This window comes from Tachysurus vachellii, chromosome 12 (genome assembly GCF_030014155.1).
Source record: "Tachysurus vachellii isolate PV-2020 chromosome 12, HZAU_Pvac_v1, whole genome shotgun sequence".
In the NCBI taxonomy this organism is placed as follows: domain Eukaryota; kingdom Metazoa; phylum Chordata; class Actinopteri; order Siluriformes; family Bagridae; genus Tachysurus; species Tachysurus vachellii.
In genome coordinates, this window is record NC_083471.1 from 2166986 (window position 1) to 2181554 (window position 14569).

The 14569-nt window shown below is 41.0% G+C and overlaps 2 protein-coding genes across 2 annotated transcripts in view; both read right to left on the reverse strand.

The window, feature by feature from the left end:
• The window catches only part of gareml (GRB2 associated, regulator of MAPK1-like), a 17790-nt gene extending 16091 nt beyond the window's left edge, over positions 1-1699 (reverse strand). Inside the window, exon 1 of the mRNA XM_060883767.1 lies at positions 1451-1699. Coding sequence (XP_060739750.1) covers positions 1451-1562 — 112 coding nt within the window. The 5' untranslated portion in view covers positions 1563-1699. The remainder of the gene's footprint in view (positions 1-1450) is intronic.
• A 4170-nt stretch (positions 1700-5869) lies between these two features.
• rab10 (RAB10, member RAS oncogene family) lies at positions 5870-14342 on the reverse strand. The gene is made up of 6 exons (XM_060883783.1): positions 13607-14342; positions 8393-8453; positions 7691-7829; positions 7125-7214; positions 6500-6601; positions 5870-6366 (listed from the first exon to the last, which is right to left on the reverse strand). The coding sequence occupies exons 1-6, from the start codon at positions 13731-13733 to the stop codon at positions 6280-6282; spliced, it is 606 nt and encodes a 201-aa protein (XP_060739766.1). The 5' UTR covers positions 13734-14342; the 3' UTR covers positions 5870-6279.
• Positions 14343-14569: the final 227 nt, after the last annotated feature.

A 14569-nucleotide genomic window follows, 5' to 3' on the forward strand; every position in this document is an offset into this window, starting at 1 on the left:
TTATAACCCTCTATCAGCTAGCCGCATTAAGCCTTGAGACACCCGAGGCAAAATACAGACTTGGCTGATTTTCCCTAATGGTAAAACCGGTGAAGATCCGATTTTCCCGTAAATTCCTCCTTTCACTCGTCTCTCCTTTTCACTCACGTCGCTGAAAATTGGAGCGCGTTCGAGGAGCTCGTCCTCGTTAGTATGCACAGCACTCGGACACGGATCAGCACATTTCCATATGAAAGGCTCTGCATCACTTTTGGGACACAACAGCCACTTTGTCACCTTTGCCAAAAGCCAGATCAACTATTTACACCATAAGCTTCGTTGGAAACTCATTCCACCTCACCGTTAATGTTGCACTCGGCTTCTCTGCACATCAGAAACACGGAGACTCGTCACATCCCCGTAGGAAAACTGTGTGGTTTGGTCTGATTGTCCCTGTGTTCTGTCTTCTGTGGTCTGATATTTTTATTTTCATTAAAATTATTTGTCCCCTTAGCATCCGCGTCCAACGTGTCATGTCACTCAAGTCAATCAAAGTAACAGATCATCAGGATTTCTTTATTTTTCTTTACCTTTCTTTACCTTTTTGCTTCTCTGCTAAAAAGGTTATGTTTTCTTTTTAATGTGTTTTTTTTTACAGCTTTTTTACAGCACAGCAGCTTTAAATTATTTTTAAAAAAGCTATGTTGGAGGTCTCTCAAAAATATGGATTGTGATGCAATAATGCTGAAATAAAAAGCTGTATCTTTAACCTGTTTGACCATCAAGCTTTTAGAAATGAGTGGACATTTAAGTTCAGGTTAAGGAAGTTAAGGAAAATACAGGTTAAAGATTCACAGGTTAAAGTTATGATGGTTGACTTGGCAACAAGAAAAGAACAGATACCCCAAAAAAATAATACAAAAACGAACTGCTAAACTTCAGTGTTGTGTTTCTTAAAATTCCAAACCTGGTGTATTTCTCCAGTAAAAACATGACATTATTATATTTAATTGGCACAGCTGGAGTCCAAACCATCACCCAGAACAGATTTAATAAGTTAATAACACTTAATAACCTTTAATAGGTTTCACTAACAGCTACTTTTATGTACACGGTGTCCTTATTATGTTTCACACACGTACTTCATCAAAATGTCGTTAACTTTTGCGCCACCAAAGTGGACCAGCTTTAAGGCACGACGTTGTTATTGTGATGTTGTGCACGTGCTTGTTGTATAAACGAAGGGAAAAAGGTATGAATTTATTAACATCTCGCTATAAGACGAAACTATTCTGTAATCACATCTGATTATTTTAGCAAGCAGAAGCTACATTCCAGTCTGTGACCTCTTAGAAAAGCTGTTCAGAAGTTTGCACCGCTCTCCGGTAATAAATACCGAAATTATGAAGCGTTATAAAGCGTTATGAAGCGTTATAAAACGTTATGAAGCGTTATAAGCTGGGTTGCCTACCGGCGCTGAGCTTCACCAGTGTAGGCAGGCGGAATTTGCCCACCACGGCATCCAGGGGCAGCGACACTGCGCTCCACGAGAGCTCCGAGATGCTCGCGGACAGTTTCTCCATCTCTCCGTCATCATCACCGTGGTCGTGGAGGCACGGGCGCGCGCGCGCGGCGGAACGGGGTTCCGGTGACGGGTACGCGCGGTCTGCTCCTGCAGAAGCGCCGTCGGTTCTCACCAAGCGCACAGAGGAGAAGAGTATGAATGGATAAAAGAAACAGAACGAGAGAGAGAAAGAGAGAGAGGGAAAGAGGGAGGGAGGGAAAGGTGCCCCCTTGACTGTAGCTCCTCCCATTCAATTCTCCCGCATGCGTGCGCGCACACAGCCTCCGGTTGCGTCTCCTTGCGCACGCACAAGCCGTATAAACAGATGTACAGAGTAAGTTATCATATCAGAGATTCCTGAAACTTTCATTTCATGGTTTGTTTGAAAATGATAAGTTAATTAATTCATAAATAAATAGTTACAAATATAAACGATTAAAAAAAACAAATGTGACTAATAAAATATATAATAATAATAATAATAATAATAATAATATTTTATTACTTTATGTTATATAATAATAATAATAATAATAATAATAATAATAATAATAATATATAATAAGTTATTTTATTACTTTGTTATTTTTGTTAAAATGGTATTTTATTATACTAGACTCCAATGCACACCTTGTATGGAGTAGATAACATCAATACACCAAGAATGAATGAAAAACAACAACAACAACAAAAAAAAAAGAATAAAACCCTGCCTTTCTTTTCCAATGGCAACATATTGGGAGAAAAGTTTGAGGTCCTTTGTTTGTATTTTTTGAGATGTAGTTTGGCTGAAACTTTTGATAAAACGTTGTAAACCCTGGTCACCTTGTTGGAGATGGGAAACACTTGTGCTGTTTCAAACACAGTTAAACAAAATGCATCGAAATCTAGTGCAAACTGCTAGAAATCATTCTGGATGATTTAGTTGTCTGTAACATAATTCACCTCTGAAGGCCTCCACACTTCATTGTGTCTGAGTTTGTGGCCTTATTATTGCTGTCAAAAAGAAGTTCAGTGAGGTGTCAGGATACAGGAATATTTATTTATTTATTTATTTATTTATTTATTTATTTATTTATTAGTAAAACAGCTTTAACGTGAAATTACACTGAGTTCATTTATATCTAATAATACTAAACTCCCCGTGTATTTTGTTTTAAATATTTATCACACACGTGAAGTTAATGACGTGATGACGTGTTAATGACGTGATCATTAATCAAAGCAAACAAAAATATGTTTATTTGGATGTCTATTATTAGTTATTAGTTTTAAAGATAAATCACAGACAACTTTCAGAATCAAACAATAAAAAAAATCAACAAACACAAAAACAATAGCAGTTGTATGTTTAACACGTGACTGGTGAGTGAGTGTAAAATAAATAAATGGATGAATGAACGAATGACCTGAAAATTACCTCATTTGCATATGTTTGGGTGAGAGGGTGGGGGTTACTGTGGTACTTCCATCCATCCATCCGTCCATCCATCCATCCATCCATCTATCTATCCATTCATCCATCCATTAATCCATCCATCCAGTAATCCATCTATCTATCTATCTATCTATCTATCTATCTATCTATCTATCTATCTATCTATCTATCTATCTATCCATCCATCCATCTATCCATCCATCCATCCATCCACCCATCCATCCATTAATCTATCTATCTATCTATCTATCTATCTATCTATCTATCTATCTATCTATCTATCTATACATAAATCTATCTATCTATCTGTCTATCTATCTATCTATCTATCTATCTATCTATCTATCTATCTATACATTAATCTATCTATCTATCTATCTATCTATCTATCTATCTATCTATCTATCTATCCATCCATCCATCTATCTATCCATTCATCCATCCATTAATCCATCCATCCAGTAATCCATCTATCTATCCATCCATCCATTAATCCATCTATCTATCCATCGATCTATACATTAATCCACCTATCTATCGATCGATCTATCTATCTATCTATCTATCTATCTATCTATCTATCCATTAATCCATCCATCCATGCTTCTATCTATCCATCCAACCATCTATCTATCTATCTATCCATCCATTCATTCATCAATCCATCTATCTTTATCAGGCTAATTTAATTAAACTCTTTTGAAGGCCCATTGACTATAAAACCCCTCAGATGTGTTCATTTCATCTTTTTACTTGTTGTAGAAGCTAGCTAGCCACATGCTAACTATCTGAGAGAACATTGTTGCTCCCTGACTGGACAACACCTGACGCTTGTTTGCTTTATCTACAAAGCTTAAACTTTTAAATAAATACCTGTGTGATTTATCGTGTAATTATTGTACGTTCTTTAGTCATACAGAGTAATTTTCTTTGGGATTTCACATCATATCTGAGGGCAATGTTCATCTTTATCGGTCTGATAGTAAAAGTAACACAAAACTATAAAGGAGATGAACATTTCCCTCAGAGATGATGTGAAATCACAAATAAAATTAATCGGTGTTCAATAATTACACGATAAATCACACAGAAGCAGAACTCTGAAGGCGCCGCCATCTTGGGCAGAAAAACCGCCAAGCCATCAAAAAAGTAGTTAACACCACCAATGGGATTCAGTCTCATATAAGCTTGTTTTTGTGTAGCATCCGTGTTAGATTTATAGGTTATTCATATACGTTTTTCTTCCAGAAGTTTCTTAATTTAATTTCACCTCACTTACTTTAATAAAATGCTCGTTTTTTTATCTTTTGTTTTAGTTCACTAGAATATTTACATACAGACTTTTACCTCAGAAGAGCTTCAGGGATTTAAACCTAAAGTGACAAAAGAATATAAAACTACCACCAAGAACTGAATCAATAGGAAGGCTGTTGAACTACGAACATATGACAACTAAAAGACACAAATTCTCTCAAATCTATGAACATTTAAATTTTTTTTCCCCTTCTTCATCTCTCATACTCACCTGAGGATTGTTCTACTTTCCGCCACTAAGCGGCATCAGAGAGTCGTGTGGATTCTCACGACTCATTTCTTGGTGCATCAGGGATTATTTAATCATTTAGTAAAGTTTGAGGAGTAAATGACAACTTTTACCAAAGCACTAATAAAGTCTGGATTCTGATTGGTCAGACGATGATTATTTTTTTTTATAAAAGCAGCTCTAACAGCAGAGCAGGATAATAATATTAACAATTTTTTATTCAGAAAAATTTATGCAGGTGACGCTTCACGTAAACAAACTGAAAACGAACGTCATCGCTGACACGTTTATGTTTTCTTTTATAGTTACGCTCTGTGTAACGTGACAAACCGCATCTTATCGTTTAACGTCACGATCGAGGAAGATAAAACCTGAGGCTGGTGATGGAACGAGTGTTTATAGCTGCTATGACGTAACCGACGACTCGGTTCGCGAACGTCGCACGACGCTAAATATAACTAAGTCTGTATTCATTTGTTGACATTTTGCATCAGTGTGAGGAATAAAACACTTCAGGGCGCGTTCTCAAAAGTAAATAAATAAATAGTCAGGTTACACACAGTATCTACATCACTATACTGAAGTGTTTTATTCCTTACACGGTAAACGCCCACACATCCGTAACAGTCAGCCCAGAAAATAACACACAAACATGTGACTTAAACAAGCTCATTTTTTAATGGATCTGCAAAACAAAACAAAAAAATAATAAATTTCCTAAAAGGACTACACCCCACCCAACCCCCACCCCTGTGCATGAGCCATGCAGCTGCGTTTCGTTCTTTTTTTTCTTGCTGCACCAAACGCACAAGTCTTTAAAAACCAAAGAAAAATGGCATGCAGGAGAAAAAGAGGGACACAAAAAAAAAAAAAGAAAGAAAAAAATAATAATTCCCCAAAAGTGAAGTTATTCAGAACATAAATGCCATTCTCTTCAGTTCAAAATGTGGGTGTCTGTTCTGGCAGGTTTGGTATCATTATACAGGTGACGTGTGTATGCGTGTGTGTGTGTGTATACAAGTGTGTGTGTGTGTGTTGTTTAGGGCAGATGGGAGGTTTGACCTTTCGTCTTTACGTTAAGGCACCAGACAAAAAAAAAATAAAAACATTAAAGAGGACAAAACACAGAACACGGGACTCCTGACACACTAACCAAACGGTAAGCTGTTTACATACAAACCCAGCCACCAATCCAGAAACTGTACACAGTCGTGAGCGCTTGAGTCGTTCAGCTCGCTGATTTGTTTTCTTCCTTTTTTACTCTAATGAGTCTTCCACAAAAAAACAACAAAAATAAAAAACAAAACAAACAAAAAAGTCCAGAAGGTTCTGAGGAAGCGTCCTCTCATGTCAGATTTCATGTTTATTTAAAAATGTAGTGGTGAAGCTTTCTGTTGTTCTTGTTTGATTTCCTTTCTCATTCCAAAACCTTTAAAATAAACGACAGGAAACGCGACATGATTTCTCTTTTTATCTATACAACTGTTTTTTTCTGTCATCAGAAATAAAAACTGTCAGCGGGAAAAAAAAAGGCAGAAACGATTAGAGAGAGAGAGAGAGAGAGAGATAAAGGGAGGGAGAGATGGGGAGAGATGGAAGGAAGGAGGGAGAGAGTGTGAGATGGTGCAAGAGTGCAACAGGAGGAAGAGTTAGATACAAAGTAGGAGGAAATAAGTGTAAGTGGGAGAAGAAACTGTGTGTGTGTGTGTGTGTGTGTGTGTGGACACGTGCTTGTAAATTTGTGTGACGGACTGTTCAACTGCAACACTTGGTCTTCCAGCCTGTGACTCCACCTCCGGAGCTGATGTCCACATTTTCGCTGTTGGGCTCTTTTACAGGTGTCTGAAACACACACACATACACACACAGGCACACATCAATATACACAATCTACATCGCTCATTTAACTGGATTAAGACTTCTTTAGGTTGAAACACCCCCCCCCCCCCCCCCCACCACACACACACACACACACCTTTCTGAGGATGTCTTCTGCTAACGTGAGGAAGGCCTTCTCGATGTTGATGTTGGCTTTCGCACTCGTCTCAAAGAAACGGATTCCATGTTCCCTGGCAATCTGTACACACACAGAGAGGGAGAGAGAGAGAGAAACCTTTAAGAGTAAGTGTAACACACACACTTTAAGCATGCACTCACACGCTAGACATCACTGAAGCGAGCTGCCTCACGTCTCCCTTGTCCTCCTCTTTCCGAAATCTACGTGTCTGGTTTAAGACGTCATTACATTGTGTGTGTGTGACGTCTGTTGGACATGATTTACTGAATCACTGGTCAATATTAAACATGTTAATACAAATGTCTAGCCATGAAACAGGCTGCGGTGTTGTTGTGTATGTCAGATGAGAGAGAGAGAGAGAGAGACAGACAGACAGACAGAGAGACAGAAAGAGAGCGAGCGAGAAACAGAGACACAGAGAGAGAGAGAGAAATAAAAAGACAAAGCTCACAGGAGTAAAGAACTTCGTCCTCAACTATCTTGATATTTTACGTTGAAAGATCAAGAGAACATGAAGATCAGCATCTAAATGAAAGTTTAGATGTGGATCAGTGTTTGGTGCGACTCTCCTCAGGCAGCTCACCTGCTCTCCCTTGGCCTTTGGTACGACCCGTTTGTCCTCCATGTCACACTTGTTGCCTAGCAGCATTCTCTCCACATCTTCATTGGCATGCTGAAACACACACACACACTTGGGGTGACGAATCAAGACAAACAGGAACGCTCTCACGGTCGATAAAATGCGTATTTTTTGTTGCACACCAGGACGCGCCGTTAGCTTTAAATGAAATTAAAACATTTTATTAAACGGACTGGAGAGTTTCACACCATTAATGATCGTGTTTATTAGTAAAAGCATTGTGCGCGCGCACACACACACACACACACACATTCAGTGATCAGGGCTGGGTTTAATCTCATGACTACATTGAACTTATTGTACATAAGTTTTGTTTATTATTGTACATGTTGTTTCTGATCCAATCAGAGAGAACCAATCCTTTAGAACCCCTCAGAAAGTGGTGTAATGGGGCACAGATCCTAAAACCAATGAGTTAGTTAATCTCTCAGCACTAACCCCACCCGTCACGACACAATCACCGATCGGAGCAGCACCACGCCTGGTGATGGAGTGCATTAGAGACACACCTCGTCGATGTTCCTGAGCCACTTGCTGATGTTCTCAAAGCTCTTGGCGTTGCTGATGTCGTAGACGAGCATGATGCCCATGGCTCCTCTGTAGTAGGAGGTGGTGATGGTGTGGAACCGCTCCTGACCTGCTGTGTCCCTAAACACACACAATTACTAATGAGAGTCTGTTAGGTCACTTGTGCGCGCACACACACACACACACACACACACCTCAGCTATTCAGCTATAAAAGTTCCTATCATCTGTTTACAAACACATCACTAGTCACACACTTGCTATGTTAGATAAGCGTATCCATGGTAATAACCAAGGCAACACAACACTGATTCTGCCCCAGAACGACAGCCTCGCCTTCACCGGTACCACAGTGCTGCTGTATTCTCCAATTTGATTGGTCAGGAGCCGTCGATCCATCTCCTTGTGACCAGCACACAGTTTTTTTTATTAAGGTGCTCCTCCTAATATGTCGGCTGTTCACGTGGACACACTACAAATACTAAAATAAATAAATAAATATCCTCTCATAATGACTACAAACATTAACGGTCATTTGCCAGCTAGAACATTTCTGTCACCCGGCATAACACACTACCTAAGAGCTTCCCAGGAAACCATGGCAACCGGCAATAAACTAAAAATAAGAGCACAATGGGACACGGCTGCGACTCCTAGTGTATAAACACACACACACACACACACCATATCTGTAGCTTTATCTTCTTTCCTTGCAGTTCAACTGTTTTGATCTTGAAATCGATTCCTGGAGAGAAAGAGGAAAGAAAAAAAACATGAAGTCAGCAAAAGACTGTAGTAGCTGTAGTTACACCACAACACACACACACAGGATTTAAGAACATTTATTTTACACCCTACTAAACACACTTCAGGACCTGCTGTTAGAGGAAAAAATAATCAAAGGCAGATGGTGTGATGAAGTGAAATCGTTTCCTAGAACGACACAAACAGAGAGACTTATTATAAAGATCTGATGGTTACTGTAAGGGCAGTGTTTTATTGTGTGTGTGTGTGTGTGTGTGTGTTACAGCACAAGGTTCAGGTCCACTCCATTTAGTTCACTGATGACAGAAAAAAGATCTAAAAGAAATATTTACAGAAATATGACGCTTCTGATCGTCGTTTTTTTTTTCCAGGATAAACAGCTGAGTGTGTCGAGAAACTCAATAAATAGATGTACTGTATAATTACAACTAAACATCCAGTGAGACTCTGTGTGTGTGTGTGTGTGTGTGTGTGTGTGTGTGTCCCTGCTGATGGGGCAGTATGGAAACTGTGTGTGGCACAGACTGGCACTCACTGGCATCGACTCTGGCAGAACCATCTCAATCTGTCCTTCTGCTGGGGGTTTAACACCCCCCCTCCACACACACACACACACACACACCAGTGACAGCATTCAGAAAAAAATAGAGGCTGAAATAGATGGGAAATAAAAAACAAGCCCAAAGGTGAGACGACCTGAGAAGGACAGTTAGCAGGTAAAGAGAGAGAGCGAGAGAGAGAAAGAGAGAGAGAGAAACAGAACTGTGAGAGAGAACAGAGAGAAATAACGCAGTGAGAAAGAAAGAAATAGACATAAAGAAAGAAAGGAGAGAATAAGAAAGAGACTGGTGCACAGAAAGCAGAGAGAAGAGAAGGAGTGTGTTTATTAGACACAGCACGAGTCACTGATCTTTCTAAATGAGCTTCATCATACACTCACACCCAGATGGCGCGATTTCAGCGACAACTCCAGAGAAGATGTGTAGACGAGTCGGGTGGACGCTACAGCAGGAGGAAAAACTACACACACACACACACACACACACACACACTACAGATTGTTGTCTACCTGCCATGTTAGTGAGACTGTGTGTCTGAACGTGTCACTGACTGATGACCTAAAACCCTACAGTGTGACGTCGGGATCGTGTTGGTACGGTCTGACAAACACACGCTCCTGTCAGTCACTCTATAGACACGCCCCCTGGAGATCTGAGTGCGGTGTCATCCGTACAGGACGCGTGTGCTCTCGCGCGCAGACAGACGTAATAAACAGGCACACAGACAGAAGACAAGAAAGTCTACAAGAAAGAAAGAGAAGAAAAGTAAGAAAAGGTTCAGTGGGAGTCTGTGTGTGTTTGTGTGTGTGTGTTTGTGTGTCTGTCTGTGCTCTGGTCTGAGATCAGCATATTAAACAGTCATCTGATTGTCAAACTAGACACACAAAGGGAATAAAAACAAACTCACACTGGCTTCGCTTTTAATAACCATAATGTGTGTTTTGGGGGGGGGGGGGGGAGCGAGACAGAGACAGAGAGAGAAAGAGACAGAGAGAGAGAGACAGACAGACAGGGGAGGTAAGTTTACAGGTGAAATGTAGACTATAACCTGAATGAGAAAGCTCTCTCACACACACACACACACACACACACACACACAGATGTAGGTTGGGTGGAACCCGGCATTATTAGATGATATGCATATCATTCAGCCAAAGAATGAGTCACACTTATACAATAAGTCACACACACACACACACACACACACACACACACACACACACACACACAGTGTACAAGGGGCCTAAGGCCAAGTTCCTGTGAATGGCTGAAACTGACAGTCTGAAAAAGATTTTTTAAATCAGAATGAACCGATTCACTCGGCTTCTTTTTGGGATCAATGCGAGGAGAGACGAGGGGAGAGACGAGGGGAGACACGAGCGCACTTCCTGCTTATTAAGCTTCATACATACGACTTTCATCAAGCAGCTTGTGGTCGTACACTGTTCTCTTTCTCTCTCTCCCACACACACAAGGAGAGAAAGGCTGTAACAAACTAAACTGATCAAATAAACTGACGATCATCAATAAAGCAGTCGTACACGTGTAATAAACTGTGTTTCCGTTGTGTTCTTCACTCCCTGAAGCAGTTTACTTCCCTCACACTTATTTCATGAACCAGTGACCGCACTTTTTATCCGTTTATAGTTACGTTTAATGTCACACGACGACAGGTAAATAGGTTGTGGTTCTCTCTTACATTACAGCAGCTTTAAAAACTTGTTCGCTCTTGACTCTTTCTTTTTACTCTTCAAAGCTTTCCCTCTGAAGCCGGAGCCTCAATTTTTTGGGTAAAAGAGCACCGCTCTGTGTGTGTGTGTGAGTGTGTGTGTGTTGAAATATGTGTGATGTGTGACGCACGCTCATATTCGTCCTATAACCACAACCAGCATGAGAGAATGTGCTGAGGATGAAACTGGAGATGTTACGAAAAGGCCAGTGGAGCAGAGACACACACACACACACACCACTAAAACAGCTGCGGTCTTCAAATCTTTTAGCGAGAAAATGGTTCTAGTATCACAGTGACCGAAAGATAGTGTTGAATATAAACGTGCATTGTGCTATAAATTGTGTGTGCGTGTGTGTGCGCGCGTGTGTGTGTGTAAGCCGATCCCGTGGATGGAGGGAGTTTCCGGTGGGTATTTTAGGATGCTGAGCCATCGCAGCTGCACCAGCCACTCCACCAGAGACGGAGTGAAAGAGCCAAATGACAGGAAACACAAGTCGGTTGCACCAAATGATCTCGTGCGATATATAACGTTACGCTGCCATGATAATCCAGCGCACTTCTGCATGTTGTGCAGGAGCATCACAAGTTAGACAGCATCGTCCGCGACCGGAGGAAAAACAAACAATGGAGCGAGCAGAGAAGAAAACGAGGAAAATCCTCACAGGACCCTTTAACCACGTGTCAGAACACAGAGTCGGCGCTTTCACAAACATCTCCAATAAAAAAATTAATCAGATCTGGTGTGTGAGAGGATACTATAAAGGGGAGGGGCTTTCATCGTAATTGGGACAAAGTTAAAATGCCCGATGACTCGTGGAGGAGAGCCGTTCACATCCTTTCAGCCTTTATCTCCAAAGCACAAGAGCTTCCTCAAAGATGCCATCCTTCCTGAACGGACCACAATTTTTCTGAAGTGGCCATGATAACAACGGTGTGGTGTTCGATACGGAATGATGGCCGGAGTGACGAGTCTGCGTGTCAGGAGCCAGGAGTCCGTAATCCTTTGATGACGGCGTGGAACTGTTTGCCTTTTTTTTTTTTATAGCGTGTTAAAGAAAAAGAGATGATGTTTCTAAAATGTGTGTGTGTGTGTGTGTGTGTGTATATACACATGTTCCATGCTTGTGAACTTCTCCCAATCAAATACCAGAGTTCATCGATCTAATTTCCACGTCAGGAAAATATTCCAGGGCACGCTAATAACATTCACATCAGTCGCATCTGGCAACCCAGAGACGCCACTTCTGCAGAAAATCCATCGGACAGGTTTTTTGTCTGCATGCTGTGAACAAGCGATGTGCTAGAAATTCGAGTCGGCGCCTGAGAAACGAGGAGGTGGGAATGTTTTTGATGTAGGTTATGTAACCATCAGCTACTACGTGCTACATGGCCTACAAGATTGATTTGCTCAAGAAACTTGCTCAAGAATCGATGCAGCGGTGCTTTAGTCCTTAATCTCCCTTGACTCTGCTCTCAACACAAACGGCGTTCAACTTGTGGACTTGTCGTGTCGTGGACACTGTCTCCGTCTCAGTCCACTCCAGTCTCGAGTAGAGCGGTGTTGCATTCTGGGTAGCGTGTGTATCGACAAATTAGCGCCTAAACAGATCAGTATCACTAAACACCACCGCACATCTGTATCAGTGTGGAGTTCCTTTAAAGACCATAAACATTAATAGTAAATAGTGTTATTTATGTCTCGAGAGTCACAAACAGCTGGAACCAAATTCCTTGTGTGTATCACCATCAACACACTTGGGCAATAAACCTGATTCTGATGACTGACCTACATCAATGTAAACAACCCGGTGACGAGTTAAACCGTATCACCATATAAATAGTGCGAGGGGCTTTTTTTTTGACCCAAATAAAAATTTAGAACAGAAAAGGTGAACGCAACCCGCTTCTCAACAAACCTTTTCCGGGTTTGTTTCAGATGTATCATCTCATTTGACATCGTCAGTGAAAAAAGAGAGTGTGTTGGTGCCCCAAAGTCTGTTACACTTTTACAACAAAATAGGTCCCTCCACAAACACACCTGTGCGATCAATGGAAAAAAATCCCCTCAAAAAAATTACATTTCATGTCCAGGCCATGCTTCCAAAGCTCAGTCCTTTAGGACCCTGTGGACTACATCGTCTATTATGTGCATGTGGCAGCCTGGTGGTTCAGGTGAACCGGAAGGTTGCGAGTTCGAATCCCACATCCACCAAGCTGCCACTGTCGGGCCCCCGAGCAAGGCCCTTAACCCTCAACTGTATAACAATGGGATAACGTAAGTGCATAAGGGCGTCTGCTAAATGCTGTAAATGTAAAGGACTAACATTCATCCCATCCAAACACAATCAATAATTCCAGACCGGAAGTCAGTTTTCCAGACGGTTGTTTTTCTTATTCATGGAATATTTTTTGTTTCAAAGGTCAATGTTTACACCACTTTATACACATTTTATATATATATATATATATATATATATATATATATATATATATATATATATATATATATATATATATATATATATTCAGCATCATGTCTGTACACAAACATTTAAAATCCATGATATCCACCATTCAGTAGGAAATAAAGTGATCCCCTTCAGCTCAGTCCTGACTTCAGACTGTATAATAATAATAATAATAATAATAATAATAATAATAATAATAATAATAAACAATAATAATAATAACAACAATAATGCTCTGATACACAACTCGACAGCCATTTCGCATCCGTTTGGACTGCGGCCACGAATAAAACAGCTTCCCATAGGAGATTAACGTGACACTGAAACACATGAAGGTGTGTGTGTGTGTGTGTATGAGACAGATGTTCCTCACCTATGGTGGAGATGAAGGTGGTGTTAAAGGCGTCGTCTGAGAAGCGGAACAACACGCAGGTTTTCCCCACACCAGAGTCTCCGATCAGGAGGAGCTTAAACAGCAGGTCGTACGTCTTCTTCGCCATCTTTATTTAATTTATTTATTATTCTTTTTAAAAACTGCGCAGAAAGGAGACCAGGGATCAACAACAACAACAACACAACACCACTCAGGCGGGTGCTGCTGGTTAGCTTGGTGCTAAGCTAACGTTAGCCTGGTTAGCTTGATGCTAAGCTAACGTTAGCCTGGTTAGCTTTGTGCTAAGCTAACGTTAGCTTGGTGTAGCGTGAAGTAAAAGTCGCGTTCAGTTCAGTTTATCTGTGGCTGTTGTTGTTGTTGTTGTTTTATCTCTACAGTCCGGATAAACGTGTGTAATAATAATAATAGTAATAATAATATTCGGGTAGTTTCCTTCTGCCCTTCTGTCTGTTCTGCCACACGGACAAAATGGCTCCTGTACGAAAAGCCCTCAGTCTTTTATCACCATCTCAGCAGCACCTCCTCCGGATTACAGCCCGAAACGCCTCGACTGCGTTCGTCTCGATATCGACCCGAGATCTTTGTGCGTTAGCGCTGATATTTTGTCCGTTGTTGACTTCACGAGCGCGACTTTAATTCCGAGCCGAAACACAGACCGACGACCGCCGTCGCCTTCGAATGGAGCCACCGCTGCCCGGCGACACCCTACAATCTACAGTCCCCGCCCACACACACGCGTCCTCTGCGCTGATTGGCTGAGGCGGCACACGGGTCCAAAACATTTCCACGCTGCTGATTGGACAAACGCTCCGACCATCAAAGGACAACATGCTGAAATTTACTGACGCTGCTATAACTGTGTGAAAGGCTCTGTTACAGGGTTAAAGGTACAATAAGCGTTTTTTTTACATTAAAAAAAACGATTTGTGCAAAATACATACA